A 20,414-nucleotide genomic window follows, 5' to 3' on the forward strand; every position below is an offset into this window, starting at 1 on the left:
AGCTGAAATAAATCACTCTCTCTACTATTATTCTAACATTTCACATTCTTCAAATAAAGCAGTGATCCTAACTAGCCTAAAACAGGGATTTTTTACAAGGATTAAATGTCAGGAATTGTGAAAAACTGAGTTTAAATGTATTTGGCTAAGGTGTATGTAAACTTCCAACTTCAACTGTATATCCATCCTTCCCTTCCTTTCTAAAGTATTCTTAAGCCAAGTGAACAAGCAGATCACCGACCACTTCGAATCCCACCGTACCTTCTCCGCTATGCAATCCGGTTTCCGAGCTGGTCACGGGTGCACCTCAGCCATGCTCAAAGTCCTAAACAATATCATAACAGCCATCGATAAAAGACAGTACTGTGCAGCCATCTTCATCGACCTGGCCAAGGCTTTCAACTCTGTCAATCACCGTATTATGATCGGCACACTCAACAGCCTTGGTTTCTCTAATGCCTGCCTCGTCTGGTTCACTAACTACTTCTCAGATAGAGCTCAGTGTGTCAAATCGGAGGGCCTGTTGTCCGGACCACTGGAGGTCTCTATGGGTGTGCCACAGGGTTCAATTCTCGGGCTGACTCTTTTCTCTGTATATATCAATGATGTCGCTCTTGCTGCGGGTGACTCATTGATCCACCTCTACGCAGACGACACCATTCTGTATACATCTGGCCCTTCTTTGGACACTGTGTTAACAAACCTCCAAACAAGCTTCAATGCCATACAACACTCCTTCCGTGGCCTCCAACTGCTCTTAAATGCTAGTAATATGAAATGCATGCTCTTCAACCGATCGCTGCCCGCACTCACCGCCCGACTAGCATCACTACTCTGGGCGGTTCTGACTTAGAATATGTGGACAACTATAAATACCTAGGTGTCTGGCTAGACTGTAAACTCTCCTTCCAGACTCATATTAAGCATCTCCAATCCAAAATAAATCTAGATTCGGCTTCCTATTTCACAACAAAGCCTCCTCCACTCATGCTGCCAAACATACCCTCTTAAAACTGACTATCCTACCGATCCTGTACTTCATCGATGTCACTTACAAAATAGCCTCCAACACTCTACTCAAAAAATTGGATGCAGTCTATCACAGTGCCATCCGTTTTGTCGCCAAAGCCCCATATACCACCCACCACTGCAACCTGTACGCTGTCATTGGCTGGCCCTCGCTACATATTAGTCGCCAAACCCACTGGCTCCAGGTCATCTATAAGTCTTTGCCAGGTAAAGCTCCGCCTTATCTCAGCTCACTGGTCACCATAGCAACACCCACCCATAGCACGCGCTCCGTCAGTAATATTTCACTGGTCATCCCCAAAGTCAACACCCCCTTTGGCCGCCTTTCCTTCCAGTTCTCTGCTGCCAATGACTGGAACAAATTGAAAAAATCCCTGAAGTTGGAGATTTATATCTCCCTGACTAACTTTAAGCATCAGCTGTCAAAGCAGCTTACTGATCGCTGCAGCTGTCCACAGCCCATCTGTAAATAGCCCATCCAACCAACTACCTACCTCATCCCATATTTGTTCTGCTCTTTTGCACACCAGTATTTCTACTTGCACATCTTCATCTGCACATTATCATTCCAGTGTTAATTGCTAAATTGTAATTACTTCGCCACTATGGCCTATTTATTGCTTTACCTTACTTCAATTGCACACACTGTATACAGATTTTTCTATTGTGTTATTGACTGTACGTTTGTTTATACCATGTGTAACTCTGTGTTGTTGTTTTTGTCGCACTGCTTTTGCTTTTGCTTTATCTTGGCCAGGTCGCAGAGGTAAATGAGAACTTGCTCTCAACTGGCCTACCTGGTTAAATAAAGGTGAAATAAAAAAATTAAAAGTAAAAAAAAAACAAGTTTGTTATTAAGGCACATGAAAGTTCACATGTTCCAGATGCAATTTTTGCCAAAAAACGCATTTTGTTAAAATAATTAAACGTTTACGTTCAAATGGCTCTCCTGTGAATTAGTGATGCGCAACAAATGCCTAGTTTCCTGAAACGAGTCACAATTTAAGGACCTAGTGCTGTGGTAGTCCTGAAATGTTGTCATCCGGTTATTTTCATGCAAAAGACTGCCGGTCAGAAGGTAATTAACCTTTATTTAACATAAACACATTTAGCATCTCCAGGCCTCCGCGCATACAAGCCGCTGATACGTGCCTTTGGAACATCTACATTTAAAAAAGTCTAATAAATCTATTTAATATACACCATCACAATAAATCCATTATTTATTTTAGTCAGGTCTAAAGAAACATTATGATATGAAGAAAATGTATTTCAGAAGAACAGAATACGAGTTGGCCTACTGTATGTTAGTTATCTGGCTATGCTCCATGCCATAGGCTTGTTCATTTAGCTGACAAGTGCCTGGCCATTATTTTTATTTTATATGATTTTATAGTATGAAGAATATAATTGAACTGACTGAAATAGAAAGGATATTTTTCCCATTACGGAGCGAGTCTGCATATGAAGTGAGATCCTATATGCTAGATTTAGAGTTATTTGGCAACTTTAGTTGTGAATCCTAAAAACCTTAAAATGTCTTAGAAATCTAAAGATATATGGGCTGCATTTTGCGACTATAGGCTATTGATGATTTGAGAAAGTAGAAAAAAAGCTTGAGCTCTGATCCTTGCCCCAGGCTGCACAGCTGTTCTCTCATCAAGTGATCATACTTTCACCCATCAGACTATTCTCAATTTAATCTTGTCTTTCGAGTTAGAATGGCCTATTATCAAATGGGCAGGAACAGGGGCAGTGGAAAAAAGACGTCATCTGGATGCACTTCAATTTTGTATTTATTAGGAATTCCCATTAGCTGATGCCAAGGCAGCAGATACTCTTCCTGGGGTACAAACACATTAAGGCACTTACATTACACATAAAACAAAAGATAAAACAGTACATCATATAACATTATTACGCCACTACATATCTGCAATACAAAATGTACAGTGCCTTGCAAAATTATTCACCCACCTTGGCGTTGTTCCTATTTTGTTGCATTACGTCCTGTAATTTAAATGGATTTTTATTTGGATTTCATGTAACGGACATACACAAAATAGTCAAAATTAGTGAAGTGAAATGAAAAAAATTACTTGTTTCAAAAAATAAAAAAATATATAAAACGGTAAACTGGTGCGTGCATATGTATTCACCCCCTTAGCTATGAAGCCCCTAAATAAGATCTGGTGCAACCAATTACCTTCAGAAGTCACATAATTAGAAGGACATAAAGTCCACCTGTGTGCAATCTAACTGTCACATGATCTCAGTATATACACACCTGTTCTGAAAGGCCCCAGAGTCTGCAACACCACCAAGCAAGCGGCACCACCAAGCAAGCGGCACCACCAAGCAAGCGGCACCACCAAGCAAGTGGCACCACCAAGCAAGCACCACCAAGCAAGCGGCACCAAGCAAGCGGCACCACCAAGCAAGCGGCACCACCAAGCAAGCGGCACCACCAAGCAAGCGGCACCACCAAGCAAGCGGCACCACCAAGCAAGCGGCACCACCAAGCAAGCGGCACAATGAAGACCAAGCAGCCCTCCAAACAGGCCAGGGACAAAGCTGTGGAGAAGTACAGATCAGGTTTGGGTTAGAAAAAAAATATCAGAAACTTTGAACATCCCATGGAGCACCATTAAATCCATTATTAAAAAATAGAAAGAATATGGCACCACAACAAACTTGCCAAGAGAGGGCTGCCCACGAGTACTCATGGACTAGGCAAGAAGGGCATTAATCAGAGAAGCAACAAAGAGACCAAAGATAATCCTGAAGGAGCTGCAAAGCTCCACAGCGGAGATTGGAGTATCTGTCCATAGGACCACTTTAAGCCGTACACGATAGAATAGCTTCAAAAGGTCCAAGAGAGACCCAATCCTTTTGTGCCTCAACCTTCCCGCGCTTTCATTCAAACTCAACCCCCTTTGTGTAACCAGCCGTCATATCGGTTCCGTCAGCTAGGGACGTTTTCTTGTATGACAATTCGTAATCAATGTATGATCCATCCTGTGAATATATAATTCTGTGTGATTATTTAGTAAATAAATAATTTTAAAAAATGGTATTGCTGAATCAACTTGTTAGTGAAGATAATCAAGAATTTTACGACGCTCTGAGACTGAATAAGGTGACGATTAATAATTGACTGCTTTTGATTAAAAGATTACCAGGTTTTTAAGAGTTTATTCGGCAGACACCAGCTCTATAAACATTATTCCGTGGTGCCCCGACTTTGTAGTTAATTACATTTACATGATTAGTTTAATCAGGTAATATTAATTACAGAGAAATTATTTTATAAAATATCATATCACTTAATCCGGCATAGCAAAGACACGACAACATACACCTTAGCCAAATACATTTAAACTCAGTTTTTCACAAATCCTGACATTTACTCTTTCATCACATTCCCAGTGGGTCAGAAGTTTACATGCACTCAATTAGTATTTGGTAGCATTGCCTTTAAATTGTTGAACTTGGGTCAAACGTTTCAGGTTGCCTTCCACAAGCTTCCCACAATAAGTTGGGTGAATTTTGGCCCATTCCTCCTGAAAGAGGTGGTGTAACTGAGTCAGGTTTGTAGGCCTCCTTGCTCGCACACGCTTTTTCAGTTCTGCCCACAAATTTTCTACAGGATTGAGGTCAGGGCTTTGTGATGGCCACTCCAATACCTTGACTTTGTTGTCCTTAAGCCATTTGCCACAACTTTGGAAGTATGCTTGGGGTCATTGTCCATTTGGAAGACCCATTTGCGACCAAGCTTTAACTTCCTGACTGATGTCTTGATGTTGCTTCAATATATCCACGTAATTTCCTACCTCATGATGCCATCTATTTTGTGAAGTGCACCAAACCCTCTTGCAGCAAAGCACCCCCACAACATGATGCTGCCACCCCCATGCTTCATGGTTGGGATGGTGTTATTCAGCTTGCAAGCCTCCCCCTTTTTCCTCCAAATATAACGATGGTCATTATGGCCAAACAATTCTATTTTTGTTTCATCAGACCAGAGGACATTTCTCCAAAAAGTACAATCTTTGTCCCCATGTGCAGTTGCAAACCGTAGTCTGGCTTTTCTATGGCAATTTTGGAGCAGTGGCTTCTTCCTTGCTGAGCGGCCTTTCAGGTTATGTTGATATAGGACTCGTTTTACTGTGGATATAGATCCTTTTGTACCCGTTTCCTCCAGCATCTTCACAAAGCCCTTTGTTGTTGTTCTGGGATTGATTTTCACTTTTCGCACCAAAGTACGTTCATCTCTAGGAGAGAGAACATGTCTTCTTCCTGAGTGGTATGACAGCTGCGTGGTCCCATGGTGTTTATACTTGCGTACTATTGTTTGTACAGATGAACGTGGTAACTTCAAGCGTTTGGAAATTGCTCCCAAGGATGAACCAGACTTGTGGAGGTCTAGATTAGCTACAATATCTTGCTAACCTTATCTGTTGTTGCTGCGTTTTTTTTACTATACCATATTCAAAAGATTAGCCAGCTGGCTCTATGGCTGGTTCTGGAGATAGATTTGTCATAAGCATTGATTTAGGGAAAACCTCACCACAGATGGAAACCAATGGCCTGGCTTTGACATCTATTGTTATCTTCAAAGTTTTGGCATCTTCCAGAATAAGATTAAGCTCCGGTAATATGGATAACTATTGAAAGATAACATGGATATTAGCTTTCTTTATTGTATTGGACACGGTGCAACCTTTGGTAGGTAGGCTGCTGGCAAGCTTCAGCTGCGGTACAAGTCAGCCCGTGCTGATGGTTCTCACAGGGGAAGTGAAATGATAGGCTACATTGACTTTCTCATGATAATGCATGCCGCAAATGTCAAGTTCCTTGAATTTTCCTTCGTGGGTGCCTTTTCATTATCTGAATAGACACTTTTGGTTTCTAGTTAACATTACACCAATCAAAGCAATGAAGCAAAACTTTAGTGGTCAAAACCATTCATCTTGGGGTGACGGGGGGAGCGGCTTTGCAAAATGCTATCATACCACGCAATTAAAATGTTCAGATATATATATTTTTATACAGACTAGCTAAAAAATAAGTGAAAATGTACAAATTATCCAATGGATTACGAAAAATGTCTGGCACCTATTTTAATTTGCTCCATGGCTCAGGCGGCCAAGTGGACACAAGGCTGTTTGGCTCATCTCAGTCGCAAAGAGGAATAACTTTGCAGCTGTTTCTGATTAATAAACAATGCCATGCTGGTGGGTAGTAACATTCAAATAAAACCCTGCCCTGAAACAAAATGTAGGCTGAAAATAATTTATACATCATATCATATGGAAAGACACCGCATTCACACAGATTTGCACAAAGGGCAGTTCGAATTTGTCACTACAAATCATACTTTCACTAAAACAATGACATATTGATGTAAATCGTTGCGCAACATCATGGGTAAGCTCAGACCATCGGTTAGAAAAATATAATTTCTACTGGTGTGGGCGTTTAACACATCTCCCACTACCATACAAATATTTTTAGACAGCTGAAGAAAGCACACACATTCTCTTCAGGAAATGTACCTTTTCTAGTTTAGTCATATTTATCTTACCTTAGAAGTGTTTACTTTGCAGGTTGACTTGCATCTCGAGTTGCAATGTCCCATAAATTGAATGCCCAAATCAACTTCAGCTACAAGTTTTCCAGCTACATAATCCAAAAGGAAGACTACAGCTAATATTTATTCCAAAAATTGCTGTTCGCGATTCCCAAATTATTATTTTTATTCACATGATTCGATTCACCGCAATTGAACTGAATCCCAACTACTACAATGGCAAAGTGAATCGTTCATTTTGTCAAAAATAATTAGATTCATATGAATAAAAAAATATTTAAAAAAGAGGGGGGTAGAAATGTGAAGCGGGTCATCCACTAAACAGTAAATCAACTTTGTTAAGCCTAAATTAGTAACACACAGGGCTCTAGAACATAAAAATCAACTAGTCACATCAAATTTGAACTGTGCTATGCACACGTGAGACACAAATATCATGGGGCAATTCCATTTTGTTGTTTTAGATCTTCCGGAATTGGTCTCTCTGGTACTTTGAAGATATGACCCATTTTATAAATTGACTTTATAGGCTATTAACCAATCAAAGCCCTCCTTTAGGATTGTGCATTCAGCAAATCACCAGCAGAGGGAATTCCGTTTGAATCCATTTTGCCATTCACTGTGTTGGTGGTGCTCATAAGAACGTATTATAACTTCAAAAGTAGCAGAGACCCAATTTGATGTACTTGTAGAGTTTACTGTTTAAAACAATATGTCTAAAAGTTAACAAAATCAAAGAGGTTACTTTTGAGATATTTACATAATAAATCAGGTGTATTCTCCTTTCTAAACACTATTCATATTTTAGAGCACATGGTAAGGTTTCAGATGAAACCAACACTGGCTTTGTAGCATCTACAGAATCTTCGTTGTAGTTCTCAATAATTATTTTGGATACATATTTCAAAAGATATGCCAAACATCCTTCCCCCAAACTACCATTTTATGGATTTCATTTCAGGAAGATACAAAACATCATAAATATATTTGGGGCACCCTGTCATGGAATTGCCCAAATGTTAAAAAGGAAGTGGACAGCAGAGCCCCAGAACGTAGAGACATTGCATCTCAATGACCGATTCACAGTTCTATGCCACTGGTGTAGTTCTTCCAACAAACGGATCTACACAGTGGTGAAAAATATGTCACCCCCACACTGTTGATTCAATTAAGCTGACTGTACCCGATGCCACCTCTTTCAAGCATCCTGCTATGCCTCTATCTCTCCCTCGCTCCCTTCTTCCCGGCCTTATCTTCCAAAAACAAACTCCTCATGGCATAGGGCCTTAAGGCAGCCTCTGACCACAGTCACGAGTGTGAAGGGACACGATGACATGAGTAATGCAACTGTCGTTCATGCAAGTCAAATAGATATGGTTATGTATGTGTAGATTGTATGTTTGTGAGTTGAAGTAGGATACAGTCTCACAGCTTATACTACAACATGCAGGCACACATATGTAAATGTGAGTGAGCAAAAATGACAAACACACAACATTTGTAGGCCTACACATCTGACCTACCCACATGAAAAAATACTACAGTTTACTATAGAATACTACAGTACCTGCTACAGAACTCTGTTGTATACTGTAGAATACTATACTACATACTGCAGTATTCCTTTATCATGTGTATTACTTACTATAGAATTTTGCCGTATACTGTAGAATACTATAGTAAATACTACAGTATTATCCGGAAAATAAACACTGTACAAAACACAATTGTGATGTCTGCAATAACACAAAAGTTTAACTATAGTAATACTACTACAGTACTTAATTTGCATACACCCTGCCCATTCCCCTACCCCACTGGTTCTCAATCCTGGTCCTAGGAACCCAAAGGGCTGCACATTTTTGTTTTTGCTCTAGCACTACACACCTGATTCAAATCATCAAAGCCTCATGATGAGTTGATCATTTGAATCAGCTGTGTAGTGCTAGAGCAAAAATAAAAATGTGCAACCCTTTGGGTCCCCAGGACCAACATTGAGAACCACTGCCCTACCCCATATCCCCATTTTTGCTACCCATAATTCAGAAACCTGCATGCCAAGTATTATTTTCCCTACAGGTTATAGAAATGAGCTGAAGCTCTGAACTATCCACTCAGAACCTACCTACCTACCTACCTACAGTTTATGGAAAATGTGCTCTTTTTGTCCAGCATGCTTCCACAAGGAGAAACCCCCCACTTCTATGTCAAAGATAATCAAACAAAAACACTATAACAATAAATACTACAGTATACTAGTCTGTAAAAACACCACAGTAATTAATATAGGAAATATTACACTCTGCAAAAACACTAGTCGTTTTTTTTAAACCATAGTAAACTGAAAATACTACAGTATACTACAGTCATATCTGCAAAAACACTACAGTGAATATTACAGTAAAGTGAGCAAAATGTTAGTGAATACTATAGTATTTTTACCATAGTATACTATTTCTTTTTTCTTTTTTATACATGGTATGACCATTACCTTGCTGTATATGCTGTGCATTTACTGTGGTTTAGACCTCTCGAAATCACAGTTACACACTGCACAGCATACACAGCAAAACAAATAACAGTTTTACAAGCTTATGAAGCCTGGTGAGAGGGAGAAACCAGGGGCATCAGTTGGATATTGCAGAGTATGGCCTAGTTCAAAACCAAAAATGTAATAGTAGGGTACAAAAAAGTAGACTAAAATCATTCCAATCCCGATTAAAATGCAACGGCTGTTTAGTGTAATGGGTGGCTTTAGGACCATGTGGAGCATCACTCGGAGAGAAGCTGCCAGCCTGCGCGTCTTTCTCTCAGAGAACAGACAGTGCACTGATTGCTTTGAATTTGATGCAGGCATTTGAACTCAGCCTTTTAAGCCTTGCAACCAGCTGTTTTATGCACCGGTTACTTTGACATTGAAGTCGGCATTGGCGGCGCGTCCAATATGCTTGGGGAAAATAAGCTTCCCCTAAAGTAAATTGAATTAAATTTGCTATATAATTACTTGTGCCTATATATAAATAAATAAGCACACAATTAGTGCAGTGCGCGCTGCAAATAGCCTACCAAATAGCTGATTGATGAGTTCCCACGGTCAGTGAAAAGCAATTAAATAGGCCTATCTCAATATGTCAAAAATAGAATAGTGGGAAAAACATACTCTGATCTGTCTCAAGTAATCAAAAATCTTATTGGCACCAGCGGAGAGCATCGGCCTTATCCCCAGTGAGTGCAAGCATATTCTTTATTAGAGGTCAACCAATTAATCGGAATGGCCGATTTCAAGTTTTTATAACAAGCGGTAATCTGCATTTTTGGACACCGATTATGGCCGATTACATTGCGCTCCACGAGGAGATTGCGTGCAGCAAGGAGCCAAGGTAAATTGCTAGCTAGCATTAAACTCATCTTATAAAAAAACAATCAAATCTCAACATAATCACCAGTTAACTACACATGGTTGATGATATTACTAGTTTATCTAGCTTGTCCTGCGTTGCATATAATCGATGCGGTGCCCGTTAATTTAGCATCGAATCACAGCCCACTTTGCCAAACGGGTGATGATTCAACAAGCGCATTTGCGAAAAAAGCACTGTCATTGCACCAATGTGTACCAAACCATAAACATCAATGCCTTTCTTAAAATCAATACACAAGTATATATTTTTAAACCTGCATATTTAGTTAATATTGCCTGCTAACATGGATTTCTTTTAACTAGGGAAATTGTGTCATATTGCGTTCTGTGCAAGCAGAGTCAGGGTATATGCAGCAGTTTGAGCTGCCTGGCTCATTGCGAACTCTGAAGACCATTTCTTCCTAACAAAGACCATCATGCTTCACTTTTTTTGCCTTCAAGTTAGAAACTGAAAGGTTAGAAACTCAAACTGAATCTATGATATTAGTTAGGATACTTAATTAAGACAGAAGCTTATACTATACTAAATAAAACAAATTATTTGAACAACATTCCAGAAAGTGTGGTTTTACATAATGTCACGTCCTGACCATAGTAAGTGGTTATTTTCTATGGTAGAGTAGGTCAGGGCATGACAGGGGGTGTTTGTCTATGTTTTGTATTTCTATGTTCAGTTTCTAATTTTGTATTTCTATGTTGGTTTTGTTTGGTATGATCTCCAATTAGAGGCAGCTGGTCGTCGTTGTCTCTAATTGGAGGTCATATTTAAGTTGATGTTTGTCCCACCTGTTTTTGTGGGTGATTATATTTTGAGTAGTGTGTTTTCTCTCTGCTTCACGGTTTGTTGTTTTTGTTAGTTCACGTATTTAGTGTATTGCATTACGTTTCACGAATAAATAAAGATGTGGAACTACAAACACGCTGCATTTTGGTCCGATCCTTTCGACAGCCGTGACACATAAAACCATTTTCTAAATATTATGCCTGAAACGAGATTCATGACCTCTGCCTGCAAAGCCTCATATCAGATGAAAGTCTGTAGAAAATCCTAACTATATTTGTAAGTACGGTGTCCAGTAGAGGTCGGTGTTGTAAAGTAGCTTGGAATTTAAGAAAGCACCGGTACCACGGCGAAATCTCGTTTTTTGCAACACAAATACTTAGAAAAGGCCAAATTTTTCCGGTGCAAAAAAAGGAGAAGAAATGTCTCTGATTAGGCCTACTCTATATCACTACACACTCAGGCATGCATTGTTTGTTCAGAACTGTCTGAACAGTGATTGAGTTATATTTTTTGCCTAAAATAGGACTATGCAATCTACTCATCACATTAAGAATAGTGGTCTATTCCACTGTACATTAATCTGCAAATGAGATGATAGATCCTTCATTATAAAGGTATTATTTTATAAGGAAAAAATTGCTTCCCCAAACCTGAAACTCATGCGCCGCCTATGAATGTCGTCATTTGAAGTTGGCCTTTTTGTGACTTAACAGTGTATATTATGCATCTACTGTACAGTGCCTTCGGAAGGTATTCAGACCGCTTGACTTTTTCCACATTTTGTTAAGTTACAACCTTTTTCTGAAATTGATTAAATCATTTTTTTCCCTCATCAATCTACACACAATACCCAATAATTGCAAAGCAAAAACAGGTTTGTGGAAATGTTTGCTAATTTATTAAAAATTAGAAACTGAAACATCACATTTACATAAATACCGTTTACACAGTACTTTGTTGAAGCACCTTTGGGAGCAATTACAGCCTTGAATCTTCTTGGGTATGACGCTACAAGCTTGGTATTCCTGTATTTGGGGAGTTTGTCCCATTCTTATCTGCAGATCCTCTCAAGCTTTGTCGGGTTGGATGGGGAGCGTTGCTGCTCAGCTATTTTCTCTCCAGAGATGTCCGATCGGGATCAAGTCTGGACTCTGGCTGCACCACTCAAGGACATTCAGAGATTTGTCCCGAAGCAACTCCTGCGTTGTCTTGGCTGTGTGCTTAGGGTCATTGTCCTGTTGGAAGGTGAATCTTCGCCCCAGTCTGAGGTCCTGAGCGCTCCGGAGCAGGTTTTCATCAAGGATCTCTCTGTACTTTGCTCTGTTGATCTTTACCTCGATCCTGACTAATCTCCCAGCCCCTGCCACTGAAAAACATCCCCACAGCATGATGCTGCCACCACCATGCTTCCCCGTAGGTATTGTGCCAGGTTTCACCAGACATGACGCTTGGCATTCAGGACTAAGAGTTCAATCTTGCTTTCATCAGACCAGAGAATATTGTTTCTCATGGTCAAAGTCTTTAGATGTCTTTTGGCAAACTCCAAACGCGCTGTCATGTGCCTTTTACTGAGGAGTAGCTTCTGTCTGGCCACTTTACCATAAAGGTCTGATTGGTGGAGTGCTGCAGAGGTGGTTGTCCTTCTGGAAGGTTCTCCCATCTCCAAAGAGGAACTCCTTGACCAAAGCCCTTCTCCCCCGATTGCTCAATTTGGCCGGGCGGCCAGCTCTAGGAAGAGTCTTGGTGGTTCCAAACTTCTTCCATTTAAGAATTATGGAGGCCACTGTGTTCTTGGGGACCTTCAATGCTGGAGAAATTTGCTAGAGAAATGCTTGAGATCCGTGCCTCGACACAATCCTGAATATTTATGTAAATAAAGGTATTTGGTTTTTATTTTTAATACATTGGCTAAAATGTCTAAAACCTGTTGTTGCTTTGTCATTATGGGGTATTGTGTGTAGATTGCTGAGGATTTTTTTTATTTAATCAATTTTAGAATAAGGCTGTAATGTAACAAAATGTGGAAGGCGTCAATGGGTCTGAATACTTTCACATTGCACTGTATGCACCGTTCCACAAGTAAATTAGTACATTTATAATGAGGTTATAATGAGGTTGAGTAGTGGTTGACATTGTATATGCCATTCCACAGATAATTAATGGCTGGGGTCATTTTTGTTTGTCTTTGCTGTTCTCCAAATACAATTTTAGTTTTTCAATTGTGTAGAAATGCAGTAAATGAGCTTCAACTTTCAAAAAACACCCACACCACACCCCACTTTGCCATACCCTAAGTTTAGCTGAACTGACACCACTGGGAGAAACCATAGTGAAAGGAGAAATAAAAGCTAACAATTGGCCCAGTGTCGTCTGGGTTTGGCCGGGGAAGCCCGTCATTGTAAATAAGAATTTGTTCTTAACTGACTTGCCTAGGTTAAATAAAGGTTACATTTTGAATTATTATTTTTTTATTAAAAAAGAATGCAGGTGTGGATTCTTCCAATTAGTAAAAGGGGTGATTCTTCATGAAACTATAACAAAGACCATGATTTTATGTATTTTTTTCACACAATTTCATCCATAGAAGGGTCATTTGGAGGAAGGATTGTTGACATTTAGTTGGCATTTGTATCTTAAAGCATAATTGAGAAATTATTAATTGAAGTTGGAATATTTCTGACATTCTGTCCTCCATAATGATTCTTCTGTACGTGCTACAAAGCAAATGTTGGTGTCATATGAAGCTTCACCACCTGTTATGTAATGAGTAGTATTTTGATTTCAATAACACATTTCTGAAATAAATGTATGAATAATGAAAAATATAAACCTGAATATAGAAAATATAAAAATGTAGATTTGGTAGATTTTCCATATATTGTTGAAAATAATCTACTCTAAAGGCATATCAAAATTTCAGAGTGGGATCTCCGTTACTTATAGAGTTATGATCCAATTTGTAAGCATTACCAACAGAGTGAATGTTAAAATGGATTACAAATGGTCGACCTCTGCTTGTGATTTGCAGGATGTGCAATGACACAAGTAAAAGGAGGGCTGTGATTGGTTAGATTGCCTACAATGCCGATTTTGTCTGTAGGGGAGAGAGGGGTATGTTGAGCCATTTTTCACATTCAGCATCAGTACGTCATTGGACATATAGTATTCTTTCTAGGTTTGGGCAGTATCCAGATATTCATATTGTCATACCGTCCTTCCCTCATCCTGGGATTTACGGTATTACTGGCATAGCACACAAAGGGGTGCTAAAATGCACCAGAATGCTAACAAAATTAGCACGGAATAATAGCGAAATCACACAGCTAACGAACGAAAACAAAAATAAACTAATTGCAAAGACAGGCAAACCCAGCTCCTAAAGTTATACAAGCATAGCTAGTAGCATCTGAATGTCATGTTCAGTGAGTATGGATATTTACAAGCCAAAGTGAATGAGAGAAACTGTGCAAATGATCAAAGTTTTGATGCATGTTTTCTGAAGGAAGAGCAGCATGTGTACACCGAGCAGAGGGGAGAAGAGTGGATGAGAAAAAAACACTAGTAGGAAGCACAGGGAAAAAATGGCAACTGTACAGAACTCATCCAGAGCTCTTTGACTTCTGACAGAAAGACATTATAAGAAATCTGACGGCAAACATTTGCTTCTGAATTACATACAAGTGTAACTTCATCACCTCGTGCTGCACAACAGATAGATATAGAACATTTACAAACAAACACATTTGTATGGGGCTCAACTGTTCTGGTGAACTACGGTAAGATTCATAATGTACAATAATGTGACAGGTGAAATGAAGAACGCAATCTGCTTTATCTCCAAATGTATTGTACAAGTTGACTGCAGGTATTAACTTAAAAAGTAGCTACAAATATATGAATTTATTGAAAAACTTCAAATAAATAGTTTTGACGGTATTGAAAAACCATCCAGTGGCTTTTTCCAAATACCCAGGCCCAAGCCTAATTCTTTCTAACAAAATATGGAGTAAATTGAGCATTGGGACAGGGTAAGCATATGGACACATTTCTAACACTTTTAACATAGGCTCATAAGTTTTATTTTATTTTTTAACCTTTATTTAACTAGGAAAGTCGGTTAAGAACAAATTCTTAACCGACCCCTACCTCTTAAAGATAGCAGCTGGTATTATTACTGAACCTGTGGCTCACATTTTCAACTTGAGTCTCTTGACCAATTCCATACCCAGCATTTAGAAATCAGCTTATGTCCTCCCTCTGCTAAAGGGAGGAGATCCCTCAGATGCTAATAACTATCGCCAAACTCCCTATCCTGGCCAAAGTCTATTAATCCCTAGTGAACTCAAAACGTATTAATTGAAAAGAACATACTGAGCGAGGTTCAGTCTGGCTTTAGATCGGGGAACAGCACCACAACTGCAGCTATGGCAGTGGAAAATGACATTATTAATGCACTTGATAAAAAGCAACATTGTGCTGCACTGTTTGTGGATTTATCAAAGGCCTTTCATTCAGTTGACCATGAATTGTTGCTAGCTAGACTCAGAAACATTGGTCTCAGCGAAGGGGCAGTACATTGGTTTAGGAATTATCTTTCTGACAGAACAAAATGTGTATATACTGGCAATCACAAGTCTAGCTTTCTTGAGATTAATATAGGTGTGCCCCAGGGTTCCATTTTAGCTCCAGTGTTGTTCTAAATTTTTATTAATGATTTGGGAAATGGGATGCAACCAGCAAATGTACATCTATATGCAGATGATACAGTCATATATTCATGTGCTCCTTCTCTGGTTCAGGCTGTTTGAAGAGCTCCAGACTGCTTTTCAGTCACTGCAAGCCTCCCTTTATGGTCTCAAACTGATCCTAAATGTACCAAAAAATCAATTCATAACCTTTACCACAGCTAGAACTCTGCCAGAGATGGTTAGCATTGTCACATCTGGTGGCTTATCCATTGAAAAAGTGTCATCCTACAAATACCTATGTATTTGGTTGGATGACAAGTTGTCCTTTAAAGTTCATGTGGATAATCTTGTGACAAAGCTTAAATTGAAATTGGGTTTTATTTTCGTAATAAGCCTCGCTTCCCGCTTATAGCTAGAAAGAACCTTGTGCAGGACACTTTTCTCTCTGTAATTGATTATGGTGACGTGTTGAATACGCATGCAGCCTCCTCTGTCTTATGCACAGAAAGATACATTTGTATGTGTTCATCTACAAAGCCCTTTTGGGTAAACCCTCTCTTTACCTTTGTAGTCTGGTCTCCTTCACAACCAGCAGTTACCGTACCCAGTCTGCTAGGTGGTTGCTACTTAAAGTCCCAAGGACATTCACAGTATTAGGCAAGACTGCCTTCTCTTCTCGTGCACCAGAGCTACAATCCATGCTTCATCTAGATATGTTAGTGCCACTGAATTCATATAAAATATTGATGGGAGACTGTTACAGAGGAGTGTAAATTATTTTTTTAGGCTGGATCATGTTGTTTTGTATTGTTATGTTTTAATTATGTAATGTATTGATTGTTGCTGCTGCCTTGGCCAGGTTTCCCTTGAAAAATAGACTCTGGGTCTCAATGGGCATTTCCTGGTTAAATAAAGCTAAAGAAAGAAAGAAAGAAAGAAAGAAAGAAAGAAAGAAAGAAAGAAAGAAAGAAAGAAAGAAAGAAAGAAAGAAAGAAAGAAAGAAAGAAAGAAAGAAAGAAAGAAAGAAAGAAAGAAAGAAAGAAAAAACTGACTACTTGCCTCAATGGCGCAAAAAACTTCAAACCAACTATAACAATTCATATACCAAATATTTAAAGCATTTAATGAGACAACTAAAATATGTGCAACATGAAGATATTGTCCCATTTATATTGTGTAATTTATTGACTGTCCATAACTAACCCCAGAGATTGGATAGCCTATGTCAAACCAACGTTTCCACCGGTCGCACACCAGCCTAGGCGACACAAGACCTGGTTAGACTGTTTGAAGTTATCGAGAAGGGTGAGCGACTGCAACTGTGTACTGTTTTGGCAGAGTGAATGTACAAACGCTTGCCACGTGCGAACACACACACACACAAACACGAGGAATCACCCAAAAGCATGTTTCAATGTGTGAAACACACAGGGCAACACAGCACACACACAACCCCCAAAGAAACTCAGCGCCCCACCGCTGCTGAGCAGGAAGAGAGCCTTCTTTTCATCATTTTTATTGTCCTGTTCGGCTTCCTGAATTACCCACGCACCACTCTCCCATACAATCCCTGACACACTTCCAATGTAGCAGGGGCCAGTTCCAGTGGCCTGCATCTTATAGCCAGCCTCCTCTACATCCCAACACCAGGCAAACCCACTGAGCCTTAAACCCAAAAAAGCAGGTTACAGGTTCAAAGCCCATCCAGTGTTCAAATGTTGGGGGTAATTGCAGATGTAAATGGGCACATTCGACATTGCAGCCGACTTTACAGGCGGGTCGAGACTGGCTGATCTCCAAATGACCTTTTATCATAAATAACTACTCACTATTATTTGTAGGTCAGTCAGTCAGTCACAATTTATCCATGATACATCACGATTTTGATGCTCTTGAACACAGCCAATAACGTTGAGGTTTAGATGATGTAGCTGGTGACATAGATGCCCTAAAAGAGGGTCTTCTCGATCCACCAGAAGGTGCACATTTTTGTTCTACCCGAGCACTAAAATGCCAGATTCAACTAACTGCCAAGCCCTTGATTAGTTGAATGAGTTGTTTGTTGAGTGAGCCTTTTTCACTAATTGTTTTTTTGACCAATCAGATCAGCTCTGAAAAAGATCTGACGTGAAAAGATTGGATGTGATTGGTGGAAATAAAATATCAGAATTGGGCTGCCTGTATAAACGCAGCCTTTGACATGTAGGTTGTGTGCATAGATATAAATCCTGCTTACTTACATTGGCTACATCACATAGCATAGATGTTCAGTTTTCTCAAGAGGAAGACAAATAATGAAGTGAAAGAGAACTGCGTCAAAACTCTCACAACTACATTGTTCTGAAGGCAATGCCTCCCACACAGTGAGGTATGTGAATAATACACAAGGGGGTTTCACAGCATCTAGGACCTCGAGATGAGTACCGCTTTTGTTTCACCTGTAGCCTAGGTCTGAGGCACTAAATTAACCATTTGATGAAAATAGTTTCAAATCAACATTTCCCCCTGGGCTAAATTTAACGATAATGATGACAGCCATATATGAAGCACTATTCTACTTTGGTTGGGGTCCTGAAGTAAAAAGAATCCTATGTAGATAGCTTATAAGCCACGTGTGTTTTATTGATCTGTGTCTGTAATGCAATACATGCAGTCATAATAGTCAAGGTGGTAATGTATTCCATAAACACCCACGTCTCAGGGTCTATCAGTGAGTAATAATAAAGCATTAACCGCTGCACACATTCTCAGAGAGAAAAGTAACCGCAGGAATCTGTGGAATCTTGGGAGAACAATTGCTGCTACTGGAATTCATCTCCAGTGACTGCTGTGGATGAACTTGTGTTTATTTACGAGAGAGAAACCATTAATGGAGGGTTGGGAATGGAGGGATGAAACATATACATTGTTCCTCCCAGAGGAAGCAGAGAGAACAGAAGTAGGCCAGGACAGAGTATATATTTACTGTCAAAACAGTTTACTATAGAATACTCCAGTACTTACTATAGAAGTATGTAGAATACTATACTACACACTGTAGTATCCCTCGATCAAATGTAGTACTTGCTATATAATTTTGTAGTATACTGTAGAATACTAGTAAATACTACAATATTATCTGCAAATGTCTGCAAAAACACTAGTATGCAAAACCACTCTTTTTTTTTACTATAGTAAATACTACAGTATTTTATTTGCATATACTGTACGCTGCCTATTCCCCTCCCCCATATCCAATGTATGCCACCCATAAGTGATAAACCTACATAACATGTATAGACCATTTTGTTTTCCCAACAGGTTATAGAAAATAGTAGAAGTGCTGAATTATCGGTTCAGAGCCTAGACCTATCTACCCGTTATGGACAATTTGCTCTTTTAGCATTTCTCCAGTAGATTTTGTCATGGAGAAAGTCTCCACTTCTATGTCAAAGATAATAAAACAAAAACACTACAGTAAGTAATACAGTGATGTCTGCAAAAAACATTACAGTATGCTACTACAGTCTGCAAAAACACTACAGTAAATACTACAGTATACTACTACAATCTGCAAAAACACTACAGTAAATACTACAGTATACTACAATCTGAAAAAACACTACATGAATACTATAGTATATACTACTACAGTTTGTTTGCTGCAGTATTTATACTATAGTTAACTGTAAATACTACAGTATACTAAAATAAACAATAGCATTCACTGTAGTGTTTTTGCAGACTTTACAGGGGATACTACAGTAAAATCCGCAAAAACACTACAGTGAATACTATAGTATTTTTTTCATGTGGGTTAACACTGTCGGACCAAGGGAATCTCATTCTAATCTGATTGCGTTTCTGCCCTTACAAAAAAAGATTGCCGTTTTGAAACTGCAGTAAAAGTGCAGTAACTGCACTCCACTGTGGTATTTTGGACGCAGTAATTGCAGAACTGCCGTTACACTGCAAAAGGACTGCATAATCCAAGATATTGAGTAAGTACCAGAAGGCTACAGGACCAGGCGCTTAGAAAAACAACAGACTCACACGTTGTTTTCTCAGTTCACTTTGGAAGTTTAGATACATTATGCCCATACCTTTGTGCTTTTCCATTCTCAACGCACGACCAAGACTCTCGGTTGTCACTGTTTCGTCTCTGAGAAGACAATCCCAGGCTGTAGTAGCCGGTCTGTGAATGTCAACACTAGCTAGTGAAACGCCGCTTGAAAGATACCTGAGCTCCGATGCAGTTTTCAAAAAACTACTGATCCGATATAATGTACGGATGCTTGTTTCAAAGTAAGATTACCACGTGATCAATGATGTCCGATGCTTCTTTTGATCACATGCTTTTTTGAAACGTATGCTGCAAAATGCGAGTTCCCACTGATTTCGACATGGGTTCGGTTCTTTCGATTCCGAGTTGTTTTCAAACATCGACCTCTACTGGTATTAGCTGATATTGGTAGACTTTCGTGCCATTGTTCAGTAGGCAGTTTCTAGTATAGGGCTACTGATTGGGTGCCTACAGGATCTGATGTCCTAGGGCTAGGCTATAGGCACCACTGAATAAGGGACAGGTGGGCTACTAAATGAGAATAGCATTACCAAACACTCCCTTCTGCCTATTGCAGTATCTATATAGTCGAAATATGTTGATGCTGACAAGCTTTCGATGCCGATTTGCAGTGCTCCATCACTTTTTTCAATTTGAGAATAAACGGAGCTAGTAAAACGAATTCTGGAAAATGTATTCAGATACATTCGAAATAAATTGTATTTAATTACCACGAAAATTCCATAAAAAACGATCGGCGCTCCAATCGCTTAAAATGACACCTTATCAAGATCTGTTTCCTAAGCCTAAATCATACTCATTATTATTACAAATATTATTATTTCCAATTACAAATA

At 39.3% G+C, this 20,414-nt stretch overlaps 1 protein-coding gene across 2 annotated transcripts in view; it reads right to left on the reverse strand.

The window, feature by feature from the left end:
• The window catches only part of afap1l2 (actin filament associated protein 1-like 2), a 150,505-nt gene extending 130,578 nt beyond the window's left edge, over positions 1–19,927 (reverse strand). The window contains exon 1 of one of the 2 annotated variants that reach the window (XM_029714016.1): positions 19,598–19,927. In XM_029714016.1, coding sequence (XP_029569876.1) covers positions 19,598–19,613 — 16 coding nt within the window. In that variant the 5' untranslated portion in view covers positions 19,614–19,927. The remainder of the gene's footprint in view (positions 1–19,597) is intronic. The other variant, XM_029714024.1, reaches the window with a different exon arrangement.
• Between the last annotated feature and the right edge of the window lie 487 nt (positions 19,928–20,414).

Source organism: Salmo trutta, chromosome 2 (assembly GCF_901001165.1).
Source record: "Salmo trutta chromosome 2, fSalTru1.1, whole genome shotgun sequence".
NCBI classification, from domain to species: domain Eukaryota; kingdom Metazoa; phylum Chordata; class Actinopteri; order Salmoniformes; family Salmonidae; genus Salmo; species Salmo trutta.